Genomic DNA, 25,264 nt, shown 5'->3' on the forward strand with positions numbered 1-25,264 from the left:
TTTGATCCTTTAAGAATAAAAGGATGAAATCTTGACTCAAAATAAAAGTTGTCGACCTATAAACACACCAGTGTTCAAGATAAGAAACAATTCTTTAGTTTTAGTTTGACCAGTTATTTAAATTGAACCATAGAATCATTCCAAGAGGGCATTTTGAATAGTTTGGCAGGCGGTCATAATGTTATGAGTAATTGTTGCAATTGTATTTAATTCACGCTCAAACACACCGGAGTTAAACCCTTGAGTTCTAGAAGAGAAAAAAAAAATACCTCGAGGGATTTTCACCCCGAGACTCTGGAGCTCTCGCCCCAACAATCCCAGACGGCTTCAGTCGTGTGACCGAGTTAGTAATCATTGCGACTCTCAGACTCCAATGATCCTGGAACAAGTAAATTATGAGAGCGACACAATGGACCACCAGGTCAGGGCGGTCCACAGGGACGGCAGCGCCAAAGGAGGAAGAGGATCAGAATCAAGGACTGGATTTGGAAACAGCTGCCGGGCATCAATGCAGGGGCCACGGAGGCAGGAGCCCGAACCCCCTCTACCCCTCTCACCCTGTACCCCACCCTCCCTCCCCGTCCCCTGCTGGGAGCAAAGATGTGCAGCGACAGAGATGGAGGGGGAACATCTCACCGGACAGGAGGCCCGGAGAGGTCGAGCTCCTGCTGGTGTTTACTTTAGAGACGCGTCGTCACAACGACGAGCTCAGGATTCGATCGGCAAATTAAAAACCCATTTTTAAAACATTGTATCCAATTAAAAAAGAAGCGGAAAAAAACCTCTGAAAAAGAAAAAAAAATGATTTAATTTTCTTAAATCTAAAAAATATTGAACCCCCCCCAAAATTATTTTTTTTTAAAAACTGATAAAAATTCCACAAAAAAAAACAAAAACTGGACCGTGTGGCAAAAATGTTTTTTAAGTCTCAAAATAATTGAGAAAAATTTGTTTAAAAAATAAAAAGCTGCAACATAAATAAAAAAAAACGACTAATAAGCCTTATGTTGAATCACAACTTATACATTAAAATAATTAATTGAGAAACTTATAAAGTTGTTAAAAACATTTAATATTTTATATATTTGGGCTAAAAATGTGGGAACAATTAAAAAAAACGTATAGATTTCTTAAATTCATTAAGTGTACGAGTTGAACTTCGGACAAAAGAAAATAAAATGAACGCGATCTTTACACCGAATACATTTGTATATTTAAGTTGGTGAAATTGGACTATTTGGTCAAATCGTCATCTCGATAAAGTTGCTTTCAAATTCACATCCAGGACATGGAGACTAGAAGGACGAGCACCAGGCGGTGACTCTCGTCACAGGAAGCACACGCGTGTTGGCAGGAATGAGGAAGACCGGTCGCTGCACCACAAGAGAGGCTCGCGGAAAATTTATTTTTGACTTTTGAGAACTGGCAGTCGACTATAGAAAATAGATCTTCAGCTTATAAAACATACAGTTGTGGCCTCGATACTCTAGAATCATAGAACACACACATCTCTGAACATGGTTTTCATATTTCAACTAAGAATCACCGACAAGAATCAACCAAGAGAACAACAAACACACATCCAAAGAAGGGGTTTTTGTTTTTTTTTGTTGCCAAAATAAAAATAAAAATTAGCTTAAGAGCAGACAGAGGTCGTCTGGATGTTTTTAATACAGGGTTAACTGTACACCAAAGGAAAAAAATAGCCACCATAATTAGACATTTATCAAATTAAATCCCTTTTCATTAAGAAATGACGTTAATACAAGAATCAGGTTTTTCCATAATGCTGCATCATTTATATTAGATCACACAAAGGAATAAAAAATTAAAACGTTATTAGCCTTGGACTGAGACCGGCGACCCCCCCGCACACGAGGGGGGGGGGCGCGTCGGCGAACTGCGAGGTACCAAATAAGACAGTTTTTTTGATCATAATACTTAATTAAAACAGAGAAATACTACATTTATCACACAGGTAGAATCACAGAGGCTTAGCAGTCTTGAATAAAAAACCCAGAACATACACAAATAAAAGTCTTCATAACAAGATGCAACATCAAATTTCAAAATCACATTCACAATCTTTGAACATTTTCAGTAAGAAACAACAGAACAGAAAAAAAAAAGAGGGACAATTTTCCTGACAGTGATCACAGGAAAACAAATAATCTTTATAGAAGTCTATATATATATATATATGAAACATATATATTTTAAATTAACAGTCAAATATGAGCATATTTACAGTTTTACAAGGTAGCAAAGGCAAAAAAGCTATTTGCAACATCCCCCGAAATCATATATCAGATCAATAAATTATCCATGACATTTCCATTTGAAAACAGAAAAACATTTAAAACTACAAGTTAAAAGTCTTTCAAAAATATTAGAGAACCCATCTTTGTTTCAATAGTGAAATAAGATATTGCACCTTTTTTTTTTTTCGTTTTAAACCAGAGTACAATAAAATGACAATGAAAAACAGCTCACAATGCACAACAGGAATTAAATCGGAACTATTGCCACTGCTGGACATTAATCCTCTTTTTTCTTTAAACCGTGTAACAAAACAAAAAACACATTTCCTGTAACAAAACATCACAGTTTCATTTCACTGAATTATGTAAAAGGAAAACACATTTTCTTTTCTTTTAAACACATCATGTGACAAATAAAAAGGAGGAACATATTCAAGACTGCTAAGCGAAGAATCAGCATCTCAACAAAACTAGAAAAAAAAAGATCATATTGCCGTTTGAAATGTTACAACTTGTGGGTTCGTTTTGGCGGAAAACAATCTGAGTCGAGACAGGAAAATATAGAAAAAACAGAAAACAGCTCTCTCTCAAGTCCAGAACAACAAAACAAAAAAAAACCCAAAAGGGATCCCAGATACGCTCTATCCAAAATAACAGTGTACATAAGCATTTAGTTACAAATAAATGTTCCTGATTTTAGAAATATTACTTTATCATATAAGTCAATCTACAGCTAGTGTTCTCACTAAGAAAAAAGTCTTCAAGGCGTTGTAAATCTAGAACCCTCCGTTAAAAATTGGGGTCGCTTCCCGTCCTCGGTGGATCCAGTCGAGCGGGCGTCGTCTAGTGATCCTGGAGAACCAACACAGCGGGTCAGACAGTCTGCAGTGGTCAGTGGCGAGTCAACATGTCCAGGTTTGTGACCCGAGAAATTAACTTGGAGTTCTATCAGTTGATTATTGGTTTATTTAAGTTTATTAACTGAGGGAGTTTAATTCACTACATTTCATTCTTGAATCACTTTGAAACAATAGCAACTACAAATATATACATTTTTATTTTCCTTTTAGCAAACACAACTTCGCATGGAGGGAACAATTATGAAGATTCTTTCTGAAAAATTTGATTTAGTCAAAGACCACTTTTTTTTTTTACTGGCAACATAAATAATTCATTAGTTATGTTTGCAAAACTGGAAATACATTTTCTTTGACTCGACTTATTTTAAAAATGCTTTTGCCATTTTGTTTTAATCAATTTTAATTCAAGATCAAATTGTAAATTTTCCACATAAAGCTTTTTTTTTTAATCCATTTTTTATGGATAAAACAGGAAATAAGTTCATTAAAGAGTGAAGTGCAACAATGCAGCCACTCAAAAAAATGGTCAAAACGTCAAAATAGTTCGACTTGTTTGGAAGATTAAGAATTTTGAACGTTTACTTCATATATTATTTTCATTTTTCCATAAAACTAAAATCCGAATATCAATTTTAAATACAATTTGAATGAAAACAACATTTTAACACTTTTATGTAAATAAAAGAAGCAGATATTCACTTAAATAGACGAAATTCATCCGATTTTAAATAAAAAAGGCCCTTATTTACTATTGCTGGTTTAAGACATTAAGATAAATACATGTTTGACCTTAAAGTTTCACAAGTTCTCAGTTTTCTGTCAGTAGGAGAAGGAGTTTGTCACCTGCAGGCCTGGAGGTTGAGTCTGCTGTCCGCCCTGGTTGAAGTAGGCCATGGGCTGTCTGTAGAAGTCCACCCAGGCGCTGTAGTCCTGATTGGAGCTCTGCTGGGATGCAGGACCTGAAGTCTGGCCTGCAGAGGAGGAGACAAGATGAGCTCAGATCCTTCACTCCAGAGCTCCAGCGTGACGAGGATCAACACTGAGCTCATGGACTCAAAACACTTCCGCGTGTCTCACCCCAGCCTTTGTTGTATTCTGGAGCAGAACTCTGGGCCTGATTCTGTTGACCTACAGCAGAGGACGACGTTTAGTTCGGTCCATGAATTAAAACCACCGTCAAATCACCAAAAACACGTTTTTTTTAAAACCCAGAAAACTCTCTCTACACTTCCTTCTCTTGTGTTTCTCATCTGCTCCCTGCATAAATCACCCGTGAGTGACACTTGCCTAGCTTTTTGTAATACTGCTCCCAGTCCATCTGGCCTGTCTGGGATCCATTGTGACCTGAAACCAGACACAGATAAAACCAACAGTTACCGAGAGCCCGTTTTTCATTCCTTTCGTCTTTTGTCATCTGCGGGCCGGCGCTGATCGTTTCCATCAACAGCAAGTTTGAAAGTGTCGGCACAGGAAAGCGGCGGTCTGGCCCGCGGGGAACAGGAATATTTCCACGTTTCCCCCCCGACCGGGCACGGAGGGAGTCATTTGTCAGTCTCGATTTAACTTGTCCGTCCGCGTCTGGCTCGGGTTCTTTCTGTATCCGGATCCACTTAACATTTGAGAGTTAATCGCTGCAGTCGGCAACCACCAGTGAACGACCGCAGTCGCCCAGATTTTATGTTTCTCTTTCATTCAGAGCAGAATCTTGTAAATACATCCATATTTAAACTGGTGTTCAAGGAGGTACATCTGCTCGAATGCAGTTCCACCATTCATTAGATTTCCTGGTTTTCTGAAGGTTTTAAAACGCAATAGAAGACCTGAGGTCGGGTCAAGGAGGCAGCAGGCGGAGCAAAGAGGCCCAGACTTTCTTTTCCCCAAGAATCCACAATTCTGCGATTAAACTTTTGCCAACAATATTCAATTAAAATAATCAGCAATAAAGTTTTGACACTTCAAAAGAGAAGTTATTTCTGCCCATTTTCCTTTTTTAGTTCCTGACTTGAACTATACTGACACATTATTCTCACTTTTTTAACTGCTTTTAAGACCATTAAATTCAACGACTTAATTATGAAAAGTTAATATGTAATAATTTTATAATATTTAATTCATAATCACCCACTTTAAGGCACTCATTTCATTAAATTAATTCCATTTTATAATGCATCATCACCACATAAAGCTCATGTGTCGTTCGGCAATAAACCTGCTCTTATAACTCGGGGAAACGATGAGAATATTTAGACCATCAGTGGATCATTCCCACCATGTTTCGCCGACATTACTGCTATAGGTTACAAAGAAAAACATGTAAATAAAAAGACATTGAAGTAATTGAGTCTGTTTGTGTTCACCCTTTGACTCACTGTGGTCCTGCTGGCCCTGAGGCTGCCAGATCTGAAAGGTCGTTCCCCAACCACCGGTCATGAAGGTCTGCTGACCACTGAGGACAAACGCACACGATTCAACTCTCCGTTCGTGAACTTAAGAGTCGAAGATGAACTTTACTGTTGAGGCGGAGTCGCGGCGCCCTGGTTGTAGGGGTTCATGCCAAAGTTGCCGTTTCCTCCCATCCCCGGAGCCTGCGGCGCAGAAAGGGAAGAGACGAGCCGTCAAGAGACCACACTTGTGTTTCAGGGGAAGCCAACGGGAGGGGTCAAAGGGCACGGCTAGGCCCTGATGCACTCCATTAAGTCCATTTGATGGATTCTTCACGTTTAACCTCTGGTGACATCCTTCTGGCCACCAGGAGCACAGCGCCCGCTCGCTACAGCGACATGTGCGCTCATGAATATCTGGCCGGACAAAAGCCGAGCGGAGCGGTGGGCGGGGGGGAGAGAGGCGAGACCACCTACCCCAATCCTCTCATCGATCAGCTGACGGGCCTTCTCGAGCTGCTGCGGGGTGCCTCGGATGGAGAAGATGCGGACGTTGGGGTCGGTGTTGGGCGGCGGGTTTCTCTGCAGCTCCACGTGGGCGCGAGACTGTTCCTTGATGTTCTTGATGGTCTCACCCCCTGAGGGAGCAACCAAGTTAATGTTAAACAGGGTTCAAATGTATGGTTTGAGAAGGAGAAGTATTTGAACACAGGCCTCCTACAGGTTAGGCTGAGGTCAACTCAATATTTAAAGACTTTTTAAACACCACTAAAAAGACTAATTCAAATACAATTGAAAAACAACAAGCATAACATCAATTGAATAAGTTTAGTGACCATTTTATCCAAATAATAAGGTTTTTAAATAATAATTACATTCCTTTTCAGTCCACTGATACATTTCCTTTAAATCTTTTCCTTAAAAATAATTGTACGTTTAAATATTTTTATAAAAAGAGTTGATATTTTAAGACTTCTAAAAGTTTGTTCCATGAATTTAATGCCTTTTAATGATCGGCAAAACTCTGGAATAGTGATTAATTTCCTTCCTCATAAAGTTTAACATTGGTTTCATCCAAAGGAAAAACAGAGAAAAAAAATTGAAGTGTCAATAATTCAAATGCTTTAAAATTTCATAACTTTTTCTGGCCATAAGCTAAACTTAATTTTGCCCAGCAAGACTCAATTTCCAAGGTGTAATAAATTCAGCCCAGCAAGTTATTTCAGGCTCCAAATTAAAGTAGATTCATGTTGATATGATGACCTTTAGAGATCATTTTTGTTTAGCCTGCAATCTCGATAGTAAGAAAATATCGAAACAACGCAATATTTTTTGCCGTTGATGTTTTATTGATATTCAAAATCCCTGTATCATGAGACGGTGGCGACACAAGTCTGAGCTTGCATTCGTCTTCCTCATGAAAGGTCTTGAGTTAATGATTTTCTCTACATCAGATACGGCTGATGTTAGCATGTAATAGAGTTGAATGATTACTATGCTTTTGTACATGGTCACACTTGTATCGTGATTTGATTCATATCACCAGATTATCGCCACATACACAGCCCTACTTGATAGCTTTAATACTTTAGTCACTTGTGTGATCGAGATTGACACCTGATTTACTGGCTCATGCCAACAGCTAAACAGAATTTAACAAATTAGCGCCGCACGGATATGAGCATTTAAGATGTCATAATAGAGCTGATCGAAGACAAATGTACATAGATTTTTTTTAACTTATTTTAGAAATTGCTCATTATATTCATACACGATAATGGATGGAACTTATATTACTTTACCTCAGCACATTCATTCATTTTGTTTGAGTTGACGAAACACAATGTCTGGTAACGTTCTCTGCGCACTCACACGCAAACAGTGCATTAAATGACAGACGGATTCGTATATTGCCTTCACATTCTCACATTCAAAACATGTCTAAGATTGCATCGTTGTGGTCTCAACAATGACGACAACATGGTCCAGTGTTGCTGCTCAGACCAGACGTTCTCACTGCATCTACAGCCTCATGTGGAGTCGCTCGCACTAAACTAACGTGATAATGCCACCTTGTCGGAGACGGGCATGTGTCTCTCCACTTATCTGCTATTCTATGGTAACATCCATGCAAATTGGGAAACAAAGGGGACATCTTCAGCCCGCCGAGCCCCCTCCTCGGCATCAGATGCCAGCATCCCGACGTGTGGGGAGAGCAATTACACCAGCAGGGAGAAATGAAACATCGCCGGCAGGAGAAAGGGCTCAAAATTGAAGCGTATCCTCCTTCTGGGATACCGTTTGTCTCTCTTACCCTTTTCATTCTTGACTCGGTGTTGTCCTCTGATGAGAGGAGGGAGAGGACGGGGGGCAAACAACCACTGACCCCCCCCCTCACAATGCCCATCTGAAGGAAAACGGCTGAGGGTGCTTCTCGGGGAGAGGGGTTGGGGGGGGGGCACCAGGGCTGTCCCAACATCAATTACACATTTGTTCACTTGTGGCTGACACTCGGGATGACCCTGGATGACCCCATAGTGAAAACGCTCATCAAAAACCTCTCCTCCTCCCGGAGCCTTTTCCATGCTGCCAACAGACTGCACATGGGCCATTAACCCATTGTCAACCAAATGAAACTTCTGCCTTAATGAAGCCATTATGAGGTCTTGTAGTCAGACAGCAGAGAGCAATGAAGACCCTGACTATTCATTTCATGGACTGGCCCGCAGTGAGGACAGATAATACTGGCTTTATTAATGAGACTGGTTTAGTGAGCTGGAGAAAGGGCTCGGACACAAAAGTGCAACTGGTGACTGCATTCAGGGGGACTGGTTAGCTGCTGGTGAGCACAGGACGGAGTAGGGCCTGGAGGGGGTGCAGGGGATAAGCTTAGGGTCTCCAAGGTAAAAATATGTATCTCAGCGATTTTGGAGTAGAACAACATACTGCGATCAATAAAGTTGTATCAAGAAAAGGATGATGAAAAAAAACAACCTTACAGACTTTAATCATCATTCCAGTGTCAGAGTTTCAGGAAATAAAAAAAAAAATCTAAATCTACATTTTTTTGTTAAAGTTGAAAAAAGAAGGCCCAAGCACAGACTTTATTTTTCCCTTTATTCTTAAATAAAAAGGGCTGACATTAAAACTATAGGGACATCGAACACGTTAGTCATCTAATAAAAAAAGGAATTTGTAAAATGGCTGATTAGGTTTGTGGGGCCCCAAGAGATTGCGGGTTTCGATCCCGGCTCCAGATACGGTGTTGTCCCCGAGCAAGACACTCTCAACCCCGACAGCCTTCTCCCATCAGTGTGTGAACGGGTAAATATCATTGCAAGTCGTGGTATTAATCGACAGAATGAGATTACAAAAATATGTCCATGGATGCAAAATATAAGTGAGAAATGTTTCTGCTGAATAAAGACAATGTGAAGAGTTGGTACTAGTGAAGATGAACCAACCAGGATTTAGTCGTATTCAGAAAATGATCAGTATTCAGAAAATAATTCCAATAAACTGAGGAAAAAAAAAGACAATGAGGGATTGAGTGGGTTGTAGTTTTCTAGGGGCAAAAAAGTTGTCTATTTGTTCATATTTCCCAATCCATATAAAAAAATAAAAATCATAGATTTACGTCTGTGTTGATCAACACTAATGGGAAAGAAAGTGCAGCTGCATGAAAATATCCATCTAGTCCATTTGATTTTTAATTCAATGACAAAAATATGTCTAAAAATATTAGTCAATATTAAAGTGCCTTCATCCAAAGGTCGATTCCTGACACACCAGGAGAGCCAAGTCACAAAAAGCATTAGCAAACATTCAAATCCAAGTGGTTTTGGTCGATGCCACAGAGCCCCGTTGAGTCATAATGTTTTGTTTAAACCCACTGTGGTGGACATCTTGTGACTCTGTGGTGGCAGTTTAGAGATACTGACTGTCTTCATGGGTCAGTCATTTCTCAAGAACAAGAAATACTGATCTGAACTAGCCTAGGAGATCATTTGCATCCAGTGACCCATTTTGAGATCCAATTTGGTCAACAGTTTTTTTAGGTCTGGTAACAAAATTGTCTTTTCTGCATTGAAGTAGCTTTTAATCAAATACATAAACTGAGCACAGCCCATAACTGGAAGAAGTTTCCAGACAAACTGGACTTGAATCAAATGAGTTACTCAGAGACTCGAGTTATAAACTCATGTTTCACAAACTAATCCCAACTACATCGTCCAAGCTTAAACGTATGTGGAAAGGGGAAGGCGTTATAGTTTAAAATCCATGATCCTTTTGCAAAATCCAAATGTTTTTAAAGCCTTGACAACCTTGTTAGGACTCTCGCGCTGAGCCGGCAATAAAGTGAGCAGGTTGGTGGGTGGTTTGATCCGTCAAGCAGAGTTAACAGACAGTGTGTGTGAGTGTGAGCAGGGGGTCAAAACGAAGGGGCAATGGGCTGCATATGGCATCGTAAAGATATTAATCACCGCACCCTTTAAGGGGCGGCTGACAGCACCCAGACCCACCGCCATCTCGACCATATTGGCTCACTTCATATGCTAATGCACGGAGAGGGGGACGCAACGCCCAGGTTTATTTGTTTCCCTTGCCCCACTACATTCACAAAAGGCCCTTGACATTTCTATTGCCATGTTTTTATCTTAGGTAAAGAGGGTCCCCCCCCACCCCTCTTGACACCTCCCACCACTGCACGCACACACAAACTCCACGGACACATGCATGGACACACACACTCATAGCCCTTCCATTGCAATGGTCAATGACTTTTAAATAGCTGGCAATAGAGTGGGCATGAATAGCCAATAAGCTAATTCCTCCTATTCATTCGCTCGCTGCACTCTATTGGGCTGAAAGGCCCTCATTAGATGCCAGGCAGCCTTCCACATGATTGAGGGCTGTTATTATGCACCTTTAACAATTAATGTCACATTACACGCATTATCCCCGTCATTAAGCCCTTAGTGAAGCCAATGAATGCCACTTGTGCTGTATACATGAGGGCCGGAGGGAGAAAGGAGGGTGGTCACTCGCCCCTCGGTTTCATGGAGGGGCAATTCACCCAACGGCACTGCGGTTATTTAAAAAAAATAGGTGGAAAAGTAGTATGATATGCTTGGATGGAGGCTTAAAAAGATTCATATTCATGAATCCAGCTCGGAGCAGAAAAGCTTTCACACATTTCTTTTTATATGACGCAAAGAAAAAGTCAGACATCTGCTGCCTTGTGATCGTTTGAAACTCACAAATGGAATTAAAGTGCTCGCAAAAGCTTTTATAGGAAGAAATAAAGGGCATTTAATTATAAAAAACAGCAACTTAAGCAACTCATTTTAAAAACTATTTTTTTGACTTATAGCCTTATTACCAAACTCTAAAAGAGGTGAATAAGGATGTTAAGACACTTTTTTCACTCAATCACTTAATTTAGGAATTGATTAACAATGAGTCAATGATTAACAATGACTTTTTAAAAAGGGTTAAAATAAAACAAAAAAATTAATTAGAATCTGAACCGGTATACCAAATCATTTGTGTAATGAACATTACCCTTTTAATTATGTGACAAATTATATTTTACATTCATTTCGTGGACCCAAAAGGGCATCAACTCACCTTTGCCGATCACCAGTCCACACTTGTCTGCAGGTACAGCATAAGTCACTTCTTGCAGTCCTCCAGGTCCTCCCATGTTGCAATCACTCCGCCCTCGACGGCCCATTACGCCAAACCCATCTCGCTCCTGTGGCAACCAAAAGTAATGAGCTACTGTCCCGACAGGTTTATTATCCAGCAAACCTTCTAAAAACATTCCCGTCAACCATTTTCATTAACCTGGAAAATGAAATAGAATCAAGTTGAACCGACCTGAGCAGTTTGAACCAGTTCGTTGATGAGGTGAACGGCGTGGTGGCAGTGATCTGGCTGACCCATCACCTGGGCAACACGGTCAGGACTGACTCCATCATCTGCCGAACAAACAAACATCTTAATGTCATCATCAGTGTGAGAAATTAAAATGTGTTCCGAGCTGCAAATTATTTTTCACAAATATGTTAAAAGCATGGATAAAAGATAACCCTTGTTCTTTAGTACAGAGTACTGAAACAATCTTTGTCTTTCGGTGCCAAGTTTGATACCCATGGGGATTAAAAACTTAATATATAATGATAAACCTGTTAAGTGGCAAAGGCAGTAAACATCTCATTTTTTAATGCATTTATTTCTAAATGAAAACAGTCTCCAGAAGCTGAGAAAATAAACTTGGTTGGTACTTTTTATTTATTTTGGTCTTTTGAAAATGGTGTCGAAAAAAGCAATGACATCACATAAAGTGCAGGAACTGGTAAGGTAAGGTAAAACTTTATTGATCCCTCAGTATCCAAGGGTTATGGTATTAGTACTAGTATTGAACATTTTCCGGTCGACCAACCCTAACTCAATGCACAGACTTATTTCTACTTGAGAACAATGACTTTTAACACAAGGTGCCGTCCTACATCCAATATATACAGTAGCACTAGAGCTACACTTGGGATTTAGTTGAAAAAATAAAACGCAATGAAACGATGATCTATGATAATTAAGTGAGAATATGGACATTTGGCCACTTTCATTGTTTAGAGTAGGTTTGCATTTCTCAATTTATAAATATAGAGGCCTTCATTTCATTTATCTTGCCAACTGTAGATCATTTGCATGGAAGAAACATTATTGGGACTCTTTTTAAAAAAAGCCATTTTCCAGAAATGATTACAACACTCACAATTATACCCTAAAATCACAGGTTTGTCACATCAGATGCACATGATTAGTCGAGCATTGATGGAGGCTTGTCAAAAACCTCAGGCATTAGTTGCTGAGCCGAGTGTTGAAATCATGAAAACCAGAAGAACAAAACAGCGGTTTTCAAGCGCTCCGGGAGAATATTTTAACAGCTTATGAGCCTGACATTTATAAAGATCTCAATAATGATTTGAAAACCCACCATTATCATCATCATCTGCAGAGCTTCAAAACTCACCGCAAGAACTCTTGGATTTGTCATTTTTACAGTTTAACCGTTTCTTATCAATCGTATCAAATAATGACAATAGAAGCTCAAACTATATTCCTACCTTGTTTGAACTGGATTCTGACTCCAGCATCATTTTGAATCTTCTTGATCATTTCTCCGTTTCTGCCAATGATGATACCAACAGCAAATCTAGGAACCACCACCTGAAAACACAAATTAAAAATGCATAACATATTTATATGTGGCTTCATAGCTTGACATTTGTTTTAACAGATAAAAAAGCCCTTACATCCAGAGAACTTCCACCCATTTTGGATCCAAAGTCAGCTCTGCCAGATCTGAAATCTCCCTGATCCTTATCTCTGATGAGCTTCACCACCAGCTCCCGCGCTTGCTGCAGAGAAACAAGACAAAAACATTTTATTCCAACGGTAACATGGTTTGTAACAGGAGTATAAAATGTGTAAAGCCAGGTGTAAACAGGAGGAAAACAGAATGAAATCTTGTTGAACAAACTTGAACTTTGTGGGGATCTCCTGTGATTCTCAGCGGCTTGTCTGCTCCGGTGGGCATGGGGTCATCTTGGATCATGATCATCTGGACTCCAGTTCTCTCCTGCAGGGAAGCAAGTAAGACGCATGAGGAAACAGAAACTTCAGATTGCGGCTGTGGAAAAGTTGTCTAGAAAATATTTAATCATGTCCCAAACCTTTTTTGGTTTACTCGTATAATAGACACATTTAATTCTGCGACACATGCATTAGGCTGGCTTGTGTAAATCAATCAGAGTGACACTAAGATAGAGAAAAATATACATTTGCTTTATGCTTCATTTGAAACTTTGAAGTGGTAAACGTAAGTAAGATATACACATTTGAGTCACCTTAAATTAAATAATTTATATTTGTAAAGCGCTTTTCTCGAATAGGGTCACAAAGCACTTAAACAATATAAAAGAAATACTAAAAAAATATACTAAAAAGATCAAGATAACACCAGGAAAAACACAGAAGTCTCAGAAAATCAGGGAAAAGCCTGCACGAATAAAAATGTCTTAAGACGTTTCTTGAAGGAGTCAGTAGATCATCAAACACAGCGATCGTTCCAAAGCTTAGGAGCAACAGTTTGGAAGGATTTCTCTCCTCTGGTCCTGAAGCGTGTTCAGGAACCATCAGTAGATTCTGATCCACAGACCTCAGAGCCCGAGCTGGGGTGTAAGGCTGGATCAGATCAGTGTAATGCGTCATTGACTGTCAACCATCTCCAGATTAGAACCTCTAGGCCTTAACAATCTTCATCTCTCTTTGCGCTTGATGGATCTACTGACTCCTTCAAGAAACATCTTAAGACATTTTTATTTGTGCTTTTACTTGATTTTCTGGAACTCCTATGTTGTCCTCAGTATTATCTTGACCTTTAAAGTACATCTTTTCTTGAGTATTGTTTTGATTGTTTAAGCGCTTTGTGACCCTGGTCTGGAAAAGCGCTATATAAATACAAATTACTTTAACATGTGAGCGACAATTTGAAAAATAAACAATCTACCCATCCACACATTTGTACACTCATTTCATTTGCAAAGCAAGCACAAGTCCTCTAAAATTTCAATTATAATCATTAACAATTTCATTTATTTTATGTCACGTTGATAAAACAATCGATTGATCCATTTATTTTGCAGACAAAAGTGCAGCAAACCAGTTCACCTGCAGCTGTTTGATGGTCTCTCCTCCCTTCCCTATAACCAGGCCGACTTTGTTAGCGGGGATGAGAATCTGCTGGATGGAGCCGTTGCCGTCCATCTCGTAGTGGAATCCTGGACCGTACCGACACTGCTCGACAATTTCACTCAGCAGCCTCTTAGCCTGTCTGCACAGCAACGAGACGTTCATGTCACCACCACCTCAGGATGCGTCTTAAAATGTTAAATCTCTCGTAAAAACCAAGATTAACTGCTGCAAATAAACTTACTCTATGTTCTCTGGGCTGCCAGTCAGTGTGCAGGGTCGGTCCAACATTCCTCCACTGTCTAGAAGAGCAACACAATTTAATTCAAATGATCTCACCGGGTCATTTTATACATCTTTATCTTGTGACAGATGTAGGTGTGTGTATGGGGTATTCAATCTAACAAAACTTTCCATATCAAAGTCACTTTTTAATAATCGAAATGCCTTGCAGCAAAGTATATTACCAAGTTATTAAATATTTTCTACTGGTTGTTCAACTTGTTTAACAGGTTTTAAACTAACCTGATGCAATCTGGATCTTACAACCCGACTCCAGCTGAATTCTTGAAATCTGTTCGCCTCCTTTTCCAATAACTGTGGAGGTAAAAGAGAAGATTAAAACTACAGCAATGATAAATGACTTAAAGGACAAGTGAAAGGAAGACTTGAAGGACACTTACTGAATCCCACCATCTTGTCAGGCACTTTGTAGTCTTCTGTAGTTAGAGCCCTGAGAGAAGAATGACTATTCATTAAACGTTCATATATATTAGAAAAGCATTTGTATCCGTGTCTTATTTATAATCTTGCACGTGCCGAACAGGATATTAAAGTAGTAGTGACTGATTAGAATTTGCCAAAAAATGTTGAGCAAGAGTTCACTCACCTTTGATGTACCATTGCGCCAAGGTGGTTCCCTACTGAGAGAGAAAAATAATTCAGATGGCGTTGCCATGACAATGCAGAGGTAAAAAAAAAATGTCAGGCATGTAAACAAAAACATTATACTTAAGATTTCAATATAACCTTTTCCTTGAAAGACTAAAGCAACATGTCAAGAGACCTGTATATAGCATTATGTAGGGATCTTGATGTGTGTCGCCATGAATAGGCCGCTGCAAAAATTAAACCAACAGAACGCGAGACAGTCCGTCACAAGACAATCCATTTTACTTGCACAAGTGCTTTACTCATTTAAATTTTCCTTTTGTTTTCACCTCTCGTCATTTACCTCTGCCCAGGTATCATTTGTTACTTTTTCATCACAACAGGTCAAAAACTGACTTCATTAAATTAACCTTTCTTGATTGGTTTAATCGGTTATATGAGCCTACATGGGGGGTGAGTAGATGGTTCATGCAGTTCTTGGTTTTACAAATGTTTCACAGTTTACGTAGGATCCAGCAGAAACTAGAGAAAACAGTGATTTTAAATCCAAGTCCTTTGTCTAGGGATGAACAATTTCGGAACCAATATTGTAATTTGGCAGGAATTTTTAACAGGAGAAAACCAAATCATTATATATATTGACTAAAATCATTACTTCAATAATCCAATCTTACAATTTATATATTAAGATAAGACAAATTTGTCTGAGTAACACATGTTTAACTATTGAATTGATAAATAAACCTTTAATCCCAGTAGAATATTTGACCTCGAGCCTTGTAAACATGCAGTTTAATAATTATTAACTTGAACAAAAATCAGAGAAAGAAACGATACACTACAGAACAGGCCTGGTGTGAAAAACATGTTGCAGGAACACAAAAAAAAACTAGAGCTTAGAAGTGTTAATATGAAATGGGGATGTTGACATAGTACATTCTCCTACAGTTATTGGTTACTGGGGCATAACCGTCTGTTTTTGATTACCTCACCTCAGGAAATAACTGATGGTAACTTCTTATTGCCTGAGGATGGAGCAGTGTTTTAAGTAGTTTATCATTCTAATCTACTACTAATGTTGAGCATTTCATGTAATAAAAACATCAGCAACCATGAAAGAAAGTCCTCACATGTGCAGCTTTTTGCATTTCACACTCAAGTATATAAACTGATTTGCAGTTTTCTAATACAAGTCTAAAATTGAGTGCATTCCTTTAATTGACACTTGTATTTAATTGCAAAAGTCATGCACTTTTAAGAAGGAAAGCCCATATACAAGCTTTTGACTTGTTTACAAAATTCGTTCCAAACATCGGCATATTTTTATCGTTTTATTGTGTCAAATAAAAACAATGCTAAATGATTTATGCACATTGCAACAATACCCTGAAAATAATAATTGGGATTTTTTTGTGCCAAAAACCCCCCCACAACATCCCATTTCATCCTTAATATAAAGAAATCTCTGATTTGACCACTTCAACATCAACATGTGGATGACAGGTAGTTTATCATTGCTTTTCTGAATCTCGTTCGTATGGAATTATGCTCTCAAACACGGGTGTCGGGGATGCCTGGTACTCCTGACAACGACAACCAGTATGTGAAGTGAGCCGTTAGCGAGTCAGCTTATGCACAATGCCCGACAGCATCTCATATTCCAAACACAAAACAATTCCAGATAGAATCTCCTTTGACACCAAAGACCATTCATGCCGTGTTCCGTTATGTTTCTACACAGACAGATAAACTAGGCCATTTGCAAAACTCGACGACTGCAACTAATTAATCCAAAACAAGATGGGGTGTTCTCCCAATTGTTAAGCACATTAATAGAATGTTAACAGGTGATAGCACCTGGACACGCTGCCAAAAGCCTTGTTAATCAGCTTCAAATAACTGCTCAATTGGTCAGCAAAAACTAGCAGACCTGGACCCAATAGAGAATTTACAGACACGAGATGGAACAATGCAGCAGAGCTGAAGGCGGCTTCTGAAGCTTCATGGTCGTCCTAAGCTTATAGCATCCATGCCACGCCATTTTGAAGTCGGAAATCATGTTAAACCGATTACATCAGCAAGAATAGACTTTTCCGGAAATATTTTTCCATTTAAATCTTCCAAATACTTTTATGCAACATTCATTTTTTTTGTATTTTTAATTTGAGTTTATCATTAGCCGTTAACCAAAACAAAATTATTTTAAATAAAAGGTTTGAAATATCTTGAGTTGCATGTTTAAAAAACATCCAAATACCACCGTGGTGCTCGACTGTAATATCCATCTTGTATTGAAACCTCCACACGGGGAACTTGGATGTTTTTAAGTGGCTATTTGTACAAAGATGAAAACAACTAAGATTACTCTGAAAATTATTCCAATCCTTAGTCGACATGAAGCGGGTAGAAAATAAGTGAAATTTGAATTTTCGGCAAACTATCCTTTATACGTTAGTGACCCTACACATATTAGAAAATCTTTACATGTCAACTATGAACCATTAACACAAAGCGTAAATATTGACAAGTCACAATAGACTCAATCGGTGAGCGATGATGAAGACGACAACAAAAGCCGGCATTGAAAGGGAGTAGACGAGCAGCTGTATATTGTTCTGTCACTTCATCATCCGTGTGTTTGACCCCCAGCAGGAAGGAAGTGTGAACCACAAGGTATTGAGTGTGTTTCAATCAGAGCTGTCGAGAAAGAGGAAAACAGCAGCTGGGTCAGCGGCGGCAGGACTAGAATTGAATTTTGACAGGTAGCACAGAGTGAGGGTCGTGCAGGGTCACTGGAAGATGTGTCGCTGTAAATACCTGAGACGATATGTAGCGCCGTCAATCAATTTTATGGTTGCTCGCACCGATTCCACTTATTCTGAAAACCCTCTGAGGTCAATGCTTGAGAGTATAACGGCCATGAATATAAAAAGAGCTGTGTGGAATAGGAATAAAGGAAATGACTGCATGGCAAAATGTTTTTCGGGTGTAACAAAGAGACGCCGGAGAGTTCAATGTTGGTTTGTTGTAGGCAGTTCTTCACGATGAAAGATCATTAAGGCGAAATATTTCAAACAACCACAGTGGATCAAACCAACCCTGCAGTGGAATTGCACCATTTATCCATTCATTCAGTGACTGAGTTGTACAACACAACTGTGACAGAATGAGCGGAGATTAATGAATTGCATCTGTGTAGTGACACACAAAATGGAAAATTTTGCAACATATTTAAACTTTTCTTGTTTTGTTTTGTTGTGAAATGTTTTAAAGCATCATGAGCAATGATACTTTTGAATCAAGCCACAACAAAAAAAAACATGTTTCTTCTACACGAGGCAACAGCAAAAAGGTAAACTGTACATCACTGATGAAAGATAATTTGGAATAAAAACAATTTATGAACTCTAAAAAAAACGCATCCCTGAAGATAAAGCTGTCTCAGAGTTTTTCATTTAATACATTTTGCAGTGTTGAAAAAAACCTCTGACTTGATGTTCATTTATTTAATTTTGTTTGGTCTTTTCAGCCCCTAAACTATAAAATGTGATCTTGTCAGTCCTTAGAGATACCTCTGGCGAGAAGTATTTTAACCATATTAATTAACAAGTTATGAAACTGCGAGATCGAATGTTCAAAGGAAACCTGCAAAACAGGCCAAAAGGAAAAACAAAACATAAAATGTAAACATTACCGGTAACAACTTGTTCTTCTCACACAGACAGAAATATTGACTGCAAACATCAGCAGAACGATTCTCGCGTAAATATTGAGACACTGGGGTTCTAGCTGTGTGTTGATATGATTCAGAGACAATGTGACGTCTATACACTGAAGACTCACCACCATTGTCCAGGGAACGCTTTTGGCCTCCGAAGCCGTAGAGGGAGGGGTCAAGAACTGGAGAAGAATTGTTCATGTTGGGCATTTGCTCTCCTCCCATCTTTGCTGCCATCTGGAGAGACACAGCGGCAGAAACTTAATAAACAACATTTCAACTTATACATTTAATGTGCTGGATACATAAGTGGGCATGTTATTTGCGAACCAAAGCAATTGCATTAAATATCAATTATCCATAGTCTATTTAATTTCCCCATTTCTTAGAATATTCTTTCAAAACACACAATTTTGTGAATGCAGGTAACACCTGGGACTCGGTATAAAGAAGTTTTCTATTGGGGGGTAAATGGCTTCACATAGAAGCATTAAAGTCAATCCTTTTAAAAACTCCTGGAGGATTTCCGGTAGCGACAGTCAGTCTTTAAGCCTTCAACTATCCAGCCCGACATGCCAACAGACAGCTTCTCTCCCTCCTAAGCTGGCAAATGTGGTTCTGTACAAAGGCACAGCATTTCAGAAAATTACACTAAATTGGAATTTCTGCCTCCGTGGACTTTTTATGACACCTTTAATTAGAGACGTCTATCAGCATCAGGAGCGATTATCTCCAAAGCTCAGAGAGAAGGCGGCAGGAGTGCGACAGTCATTCACTGGCAGTGGTTGACTTCAATGTTGAAGGATATGGAAATTAGATTTTAAGAGAAGAACTCGACAATGAAAGAGTTTCACCTTTTGCCCACACAAATGTTAGAGCCATTGAATTCTGTTAGATTTGTAGCCTGGTATTTCTGTTTTAACAGTGTTATTTCACAGCCAAAACAAGTTTAAATGAACTTTGGGATATGTGATGGTTCTGAATAGAGCTGCCAAACATGATTAGATTAACAATCAATTAGTTAGTCAGCCATTATTTCATTATTAGTCGACTTATACGGTAATAACATTTTAGAGTAAATTTCAGCTTTTAATCCAGCTTCTCATATAAAAACAATAGGTAACAGTTTTTAAATGTTTAAGGTATGCACCAAGTAAAGATAAAGACAAATATAATAGTTAAATCACATTTAAATGAAAAACAAGGAACTGAGATAGGGCTGCACAATATTGGAAATAAGTGCGATATTTGATATTGGCGTCTTGAGGTGCGATATCGATACTAATGCGATATTTTCTTCTTTCACTTGTAGACAAAAGTACTGTACGGGTGGTCCGGGGGATTAGATAAGGAAAACGATACAAATGGAACGAAACACTAATTTGTCAAAGTGCGCATTTAAGAAATGCTTTATTTACACAATACATTTTTTTTTTATCAATGATCGCACAAGTTTTCGGTATGCACATTGCACATGCCAATATCGAGATAGATATTTTTTTATACATCGTGCAGCCTTAAACTGAGATAAGATAATGAAAACAAATTAAATTGAGCTGTCAATTTGTTCTGAAGATTAAAAAAAAAGTAAAAGTCACAAAACTTAACTCCCTGGTCTCATAATATTGCTGAAGACAAGACACCATGAGTCCGATCTACTAAAGATGCTTGTCCGTGAAGTGAGGTGGTGTTTAGTTCAAGTGCTTTTATTGTGAATTACCGCTGGGCTAGACAGGAAGCCGCGGGCCAGCATTGGTTCGCCAGTAAAATGGTTCTAAGGGTCTTTATTTTAAGCTTTTTTGTAGCAGAAGCTCGAAGGCCAACATGCTACACAGACAGGAAGTACTACGGAGGGTAAATATGGCGAGCGCTTCAGTCTACACCGACAGGTATGACAACCAGAGGAAGATTACAGACGAGCGCCGCAGAGGTAGTTGGATGTTTTTAAGTGCATCATTTTGGACTTGGAAGAAAACTTAGCAGTCGCTACGTTAAAATTAACATACATTTTTGCCTACGACACTTAAAAAGGAACAGATTACTCTGAAAATAATCCCAAAATTTAGCTGACATGAGGGCGAGTAGGAAATGAATGAAGCTTGAATTTTAGGTGAACAATCGCTTTATTTGGAGAATGAATTTGTTGAATCAAGTGGGCAGAGAAACATTTCTGTGGTTAGATGTTTATAAGTTTGAAGTCACGTTGCATGCATTTTAACCAAGACAACAGTGAAAAACCAACCCATGAAATCATGGTTAATGTTGACGTTACAGCCAACAAATAATGGCCTACTTGATGACATTGTTGATAACATTAGTTAGAATGTTGATTCACATTCTAACTAATGGTCATCAAGTAGGCCATTATTTGTTGCGTCTCCACGTTAGCGTTGTTTTTGTTGATACAACTTAAAGCGATATCATGGCAGACGCCAATTTTAAACAGGAAGACAGATAATCAGCGAAAAATGCGGTGGCGAATTTGAAGAATAAAACTTAATATATTTAAATATTAAAAATATAAACAACGGTGTGGATTACATTTTTCATCGACAACTATAACTTTCAATAACAGAAGCACTTGTTACCCAACATTTACTGTACAAAATAGTTTCTTTACAGCAGCAATATTGTCACTATGGGACTATTGAAGTTGTTGACATGAATGCCAGAAACGCTCTCAGTCAAATGCTTTAGTGAAAAAGATTGCTCAGACAAAAGTGTCCTGGAGGGGATGATGTGATCACAGCAGTGGTCATGGGAGCTCAAGCTTCTTTACTTTAATCAATCCTTCCCCCGAAGATAGTAAATTATACTACATTTAGGCATGGATGCTATACTAAAATAGTATAAAATTCGTTGCAATTGAGCAAATTAATGTGTATGTTACTGGGGATTTCACTCCATTTTTAAACTAAAGTTCATTTGAGGAAATACTATGTATAATATTTAATAAGTAACATTGCACATGCATTCACAGTATTCAACCCAAAGATATATCATGTTCAGTTCGGAACAATGAAAACAAACTGTAAATTACTAAATGTTTTTGAAAGATTTGTTAACTGACGGCAACATTTGTCAGTAGGTGATATAAATGCTAGCAGCAAAGTTAAAAACCAAATAGTTAAATCCATACCCTCCTAAAGTGCAAACGAGAAGCAATCATCCTTTTTTCAGTCGACACCCCTTTAACGGTTTAGCAGTTAGATACAGATCTTACTCATGGCCTTGCTAGATTAGAAAAGGGTCAACATGGACAAACGTTCACATTAATGGCTAGCATTAGCCAATAACATAGGCATCAAAGCACAACTTTGCTTTAATACATATCTTTATGAGATGCAAAAGGCCAGAACATTGCAATATATACTTGTATACTAAAAGATTGTAAAGTAAGGATTACATGATAAAAAAAAGGATATACATTTTAGTTCTACCAATGAGATAAAGAGTCCTCAGAGTTTTAGTAGACAGATCTACAGAGTCCACTTGAAGCATCTCAAAGATGTTGCATGATTATTTTTTACGTCAGTTCTTTGCTTGGGAACATCAAGTTATCCTCCAAAAGAGCCCAAACGTTTTTGAACATTCCAAATATCTGGAGCCTCATGTGGTCTACAAAATAATATGTGCACACAGACAAGGTACTTTACTTATTAGCATACTCAGAAATTATATTTGGTTAACTTTAGCCTTTTATTTCCAATGACGTCCATTTTAAGCGGCTACAGGTGCAGAGTGTTATAAAGCAACAAAGGTTGAAATGTACTATTTTTAGAATCAGGATCAGAAAACCTCTATTGTCTAAGTGTTGTAAACACATGAATTCGTTGTGGTGCGAGTACGAAAATATAAAATGAATTATGAATATAATAAAGATATTTTTAAAATACAATAAATTACAAGTATTGTTATATTCATGATTACCTTTTTGAGAAAAATAAATACATCCGACTCATCATAAATGTCCAAACATTTCGGTATCATTTGGCCGATATATCCGACTCATCTGGTTCTACACCAGTGTGTATACAACTGTCTTTATGATGCAAGCCTAGCCTTTAGGAGAATTAAGAAATCATGTTTCTTTACTTATGTTGTGTAATCCCCATATGCTACATAACCGGCGTTTCTATTTGAACATTAAAAACGTGCAGAGTTGACTCAAACGCTTAAAAACACCCAAAGAAAAGACCATTGCCCTTTAGCTCAGCTCTGTTTTTACCAGGCGAACAAATAATTACATAATATATGTATATAAAAACTCCTCCTTTTCTGCTGCTACTTAAGACTCCTTGTACACGTATTAGGAATCCTATACATAAACATTAGAAGTTAAAATACAAAAAGGTGTGTCTAGAGATTCATCCATCTTGCATTCTTTGACCCGGCAGACGATATAATCAAGTTGCTACGTGGTTCCTTTTTTTTTTTTAAAGAAAAAAGTAAATTATTTTGTCAGGCCACAAGTGGAAAAATCCAAGTGGAGTAAACAGCAGGGGTGGAGGGGGCTTATTTGTACGGATGACGTTACATTAACATGGCCTAACTCCAAGCTCAGGAGACGACACACACATGCTAGTTAGCTCGATGCTACACTGGGCTTGTTTATAACGCTCTGGAAAGTGAGAAGAAGTGCTTGTTCACATGTCAGTGTCGACACTGGTTACACAACAGCCGCACGGTTCTCGCCAGGAACTACAATATGTGCTTGTGTTGTTGTTTAAAAAAAATTAAAATAAACTTAAACTCACAAGCTAACTTTCAGGCAGCGTGTCAAAGTACTTGCTATATAGGAGGGGGGGGTGAGAGTTCGGGAGGGGGGGTGTTAGCTAGCTAGCCGTCAAACTTGTAATAGCATGCTAAGCTAACTACAACTTCTGCGACTTGACAACAGGTTGCCGTGCGTCCGAATAAAGTTGCCCAAAGTCGTGTCACCGAGCGAGGCCTTGTCGCGCCGCCCGAGCCGTTGCCCGGAGCACCGGTGTCGAGTGCTTGAACACGGGACAGATAAACCACGTCCTTCGCCGCAGACTCTAATCTGTCTGCTCGGCTATTTAACGTTAGCATTCGGCTAGCAAGGCTGCATGAGGACCGTGTAGTAGTGGAAGCCCCTTGATCCACGATAACGCCCGGATCCGCTCGTTTTTTGGTGGCCGGGGTAAAGAAAAGGGGTGACTCTGCTCCACCCTGGTGCGCGTTTACCTGTCGGACTCGGCGTATCGTGTCTGCGAAGTCATCTTTCGTTCCTGGCTGAGCCACCGAGGCCTGTCCCTGAACCAGCTCCGCCATCATCATCATCCGCCTCGGCAGCTGAGAGACACGCTTAAAAAAACTGCACACGTGCCAGGGGGAAGTATCGCGAGAGTTCAAACGCGAGGATTACGTGGCTATATATAAACACAACTGATAAATAAAATATATTTATACTTTTTTTTTTTTTTACATGACATACTGTTGTATTATTTACATCGAGGACAAAGATGTTTAGCATCTTATAAATATTTTTACAATTCTCTATCACGTTCCAAAAACTATTTTTTAAAGCACTATATATATAAATATAAAATCAATAATTAGCGAATTTAAAAAAGTCTATTGAAAGTGTTACATTGATCAAATCGTAAAAGGTAAGAATTATTCATGTGATTTACTTGAGGCATTGCACAGGAAAATTGTGCTTCTTTGGGTTTTTTTTTTTCAGTTTCTGTTTTGGTCATTTATATTTGTGTTTTATTATTATTTCTAATATTACCTTCCATCGTCTGGCCCTTTGTTTAGTTGTGGTGTGTGTTAGTTGTGTCTTGTAAATCAATCTTTATTAAAAGAAAAATACACAAATATAAAAAATAATTTCTATTCAATAAATATGTTGAAATAAAATAAAGCTGTTTATTCTTTAATTGATTGTGTTGTGTCAATGTTTGGGTTATCCGTTCATTTATAACCAGTTTGTTTATTTTATTATAGTTGATCAACTGAAAATAGAAAGGCCACTGTTGTTTAATCTTGTCATTCACAAAACAAATACAGAAAACCTTGAAAACAAACCATGCACTGGATTAAATTTATATTGTTTTTTAATGTGTAACATGTTTCTTAAATCTATTTGTTTCAATCCAGGACACGTAAGGATTTGCAATCACACCAACTGATCATAACATACTATAATAATTCAAAAATGAACCCTGTAAAACCTTTTTTTTTCAAGTTCAGGCGATGTGTCCAAAGAAATCTCGCCGGTTCTTGTGGTCGACAAGAGCTTTTGATAGTTTGCTACAATACTAATTTAATGTACCTAAGTGAATATCTAACTATTATCTTGATTCATAACAAAGGTTATGTTTAGTTTTGAACAATCGTTTGTAGCCTTTTTATAAGTACAGTTGT

General features: G+C 38.4%; 1 protein-coding gene across 2 annotated transcripts; it reads right to left on the reverse strand.

Annotated features, from left to right (window-relative positions):
• Nucleotides 1-1,653: 1,653 nt before the first annotated feature.
• fubp3 (far upstream element (FUSE) binding protein 3) lies at nucleotides 1,654-24,229 on the reverse strand. 2 transcript variants are annotated; one of them, XM_087790763.1, is made up of 19 exons: nucleotides 24,080-24,229; nucleotides 18,997-19,108; nucleotides 15,152-15,185; nucleotides 14,946-14,995; nucleotides 14,788-14,859; nucleotides 14,507-14,564; nucleotides 14,242-14,404; nucleotides 13,052-13,150; nucleotides 12,825-12,929; nucleotides 12,636-12,738; nucleotides 11,386-11,486; nucleotides 11,134-11,260; nucleotides 5,980-6,140; nucleotides 5,633-5,706; nucleotides 5,491-5,567; nucleotides 4,409-4,465; nucleotides 4,199-4,249; nucleotides 3,965-4,092; nucleotides 1,654-3,113 (listed from the first exon to the last, which is right to left on the reverse strand). In XM_087790763.1, exons 1-19 carry the CDS (start codon nucleotides 24,173-24,175, stop codon nucleotides 3,105-3,107), a joined length of 1,677 nt encoding a protein of 558 aa, XP_087646889.1. In that variant the 5' UTR covers nucleotides 24,176-24,229; the 3' UTR covers nucleotides 1,654-3,104. The 2 variants fall into 2 exon arrangements, with proteins under 2 accessions (XP_087646889.1, XP_087646888.1); XM_087790762.1 differs by having other exon boundaries at nucleotides 5,479-5,567.
• Between the last annotated feature and the right edge of the window lie 1,035 nt (nucleotides 24,230-25,264).

Source organism: Callionymus lyra, chromosome 5 (assembly GCF_982586985.1).
Source record: "Callionymus lyra chromosome 5, fCalLyr1.hap1.1, whole genome shotgun sequence".
NCBI lineage: Eukaryota > Metazoa > Chordata > Actinopteri > Syngnathiformes > Callionymidae > Callionymus > Callionymus lyra.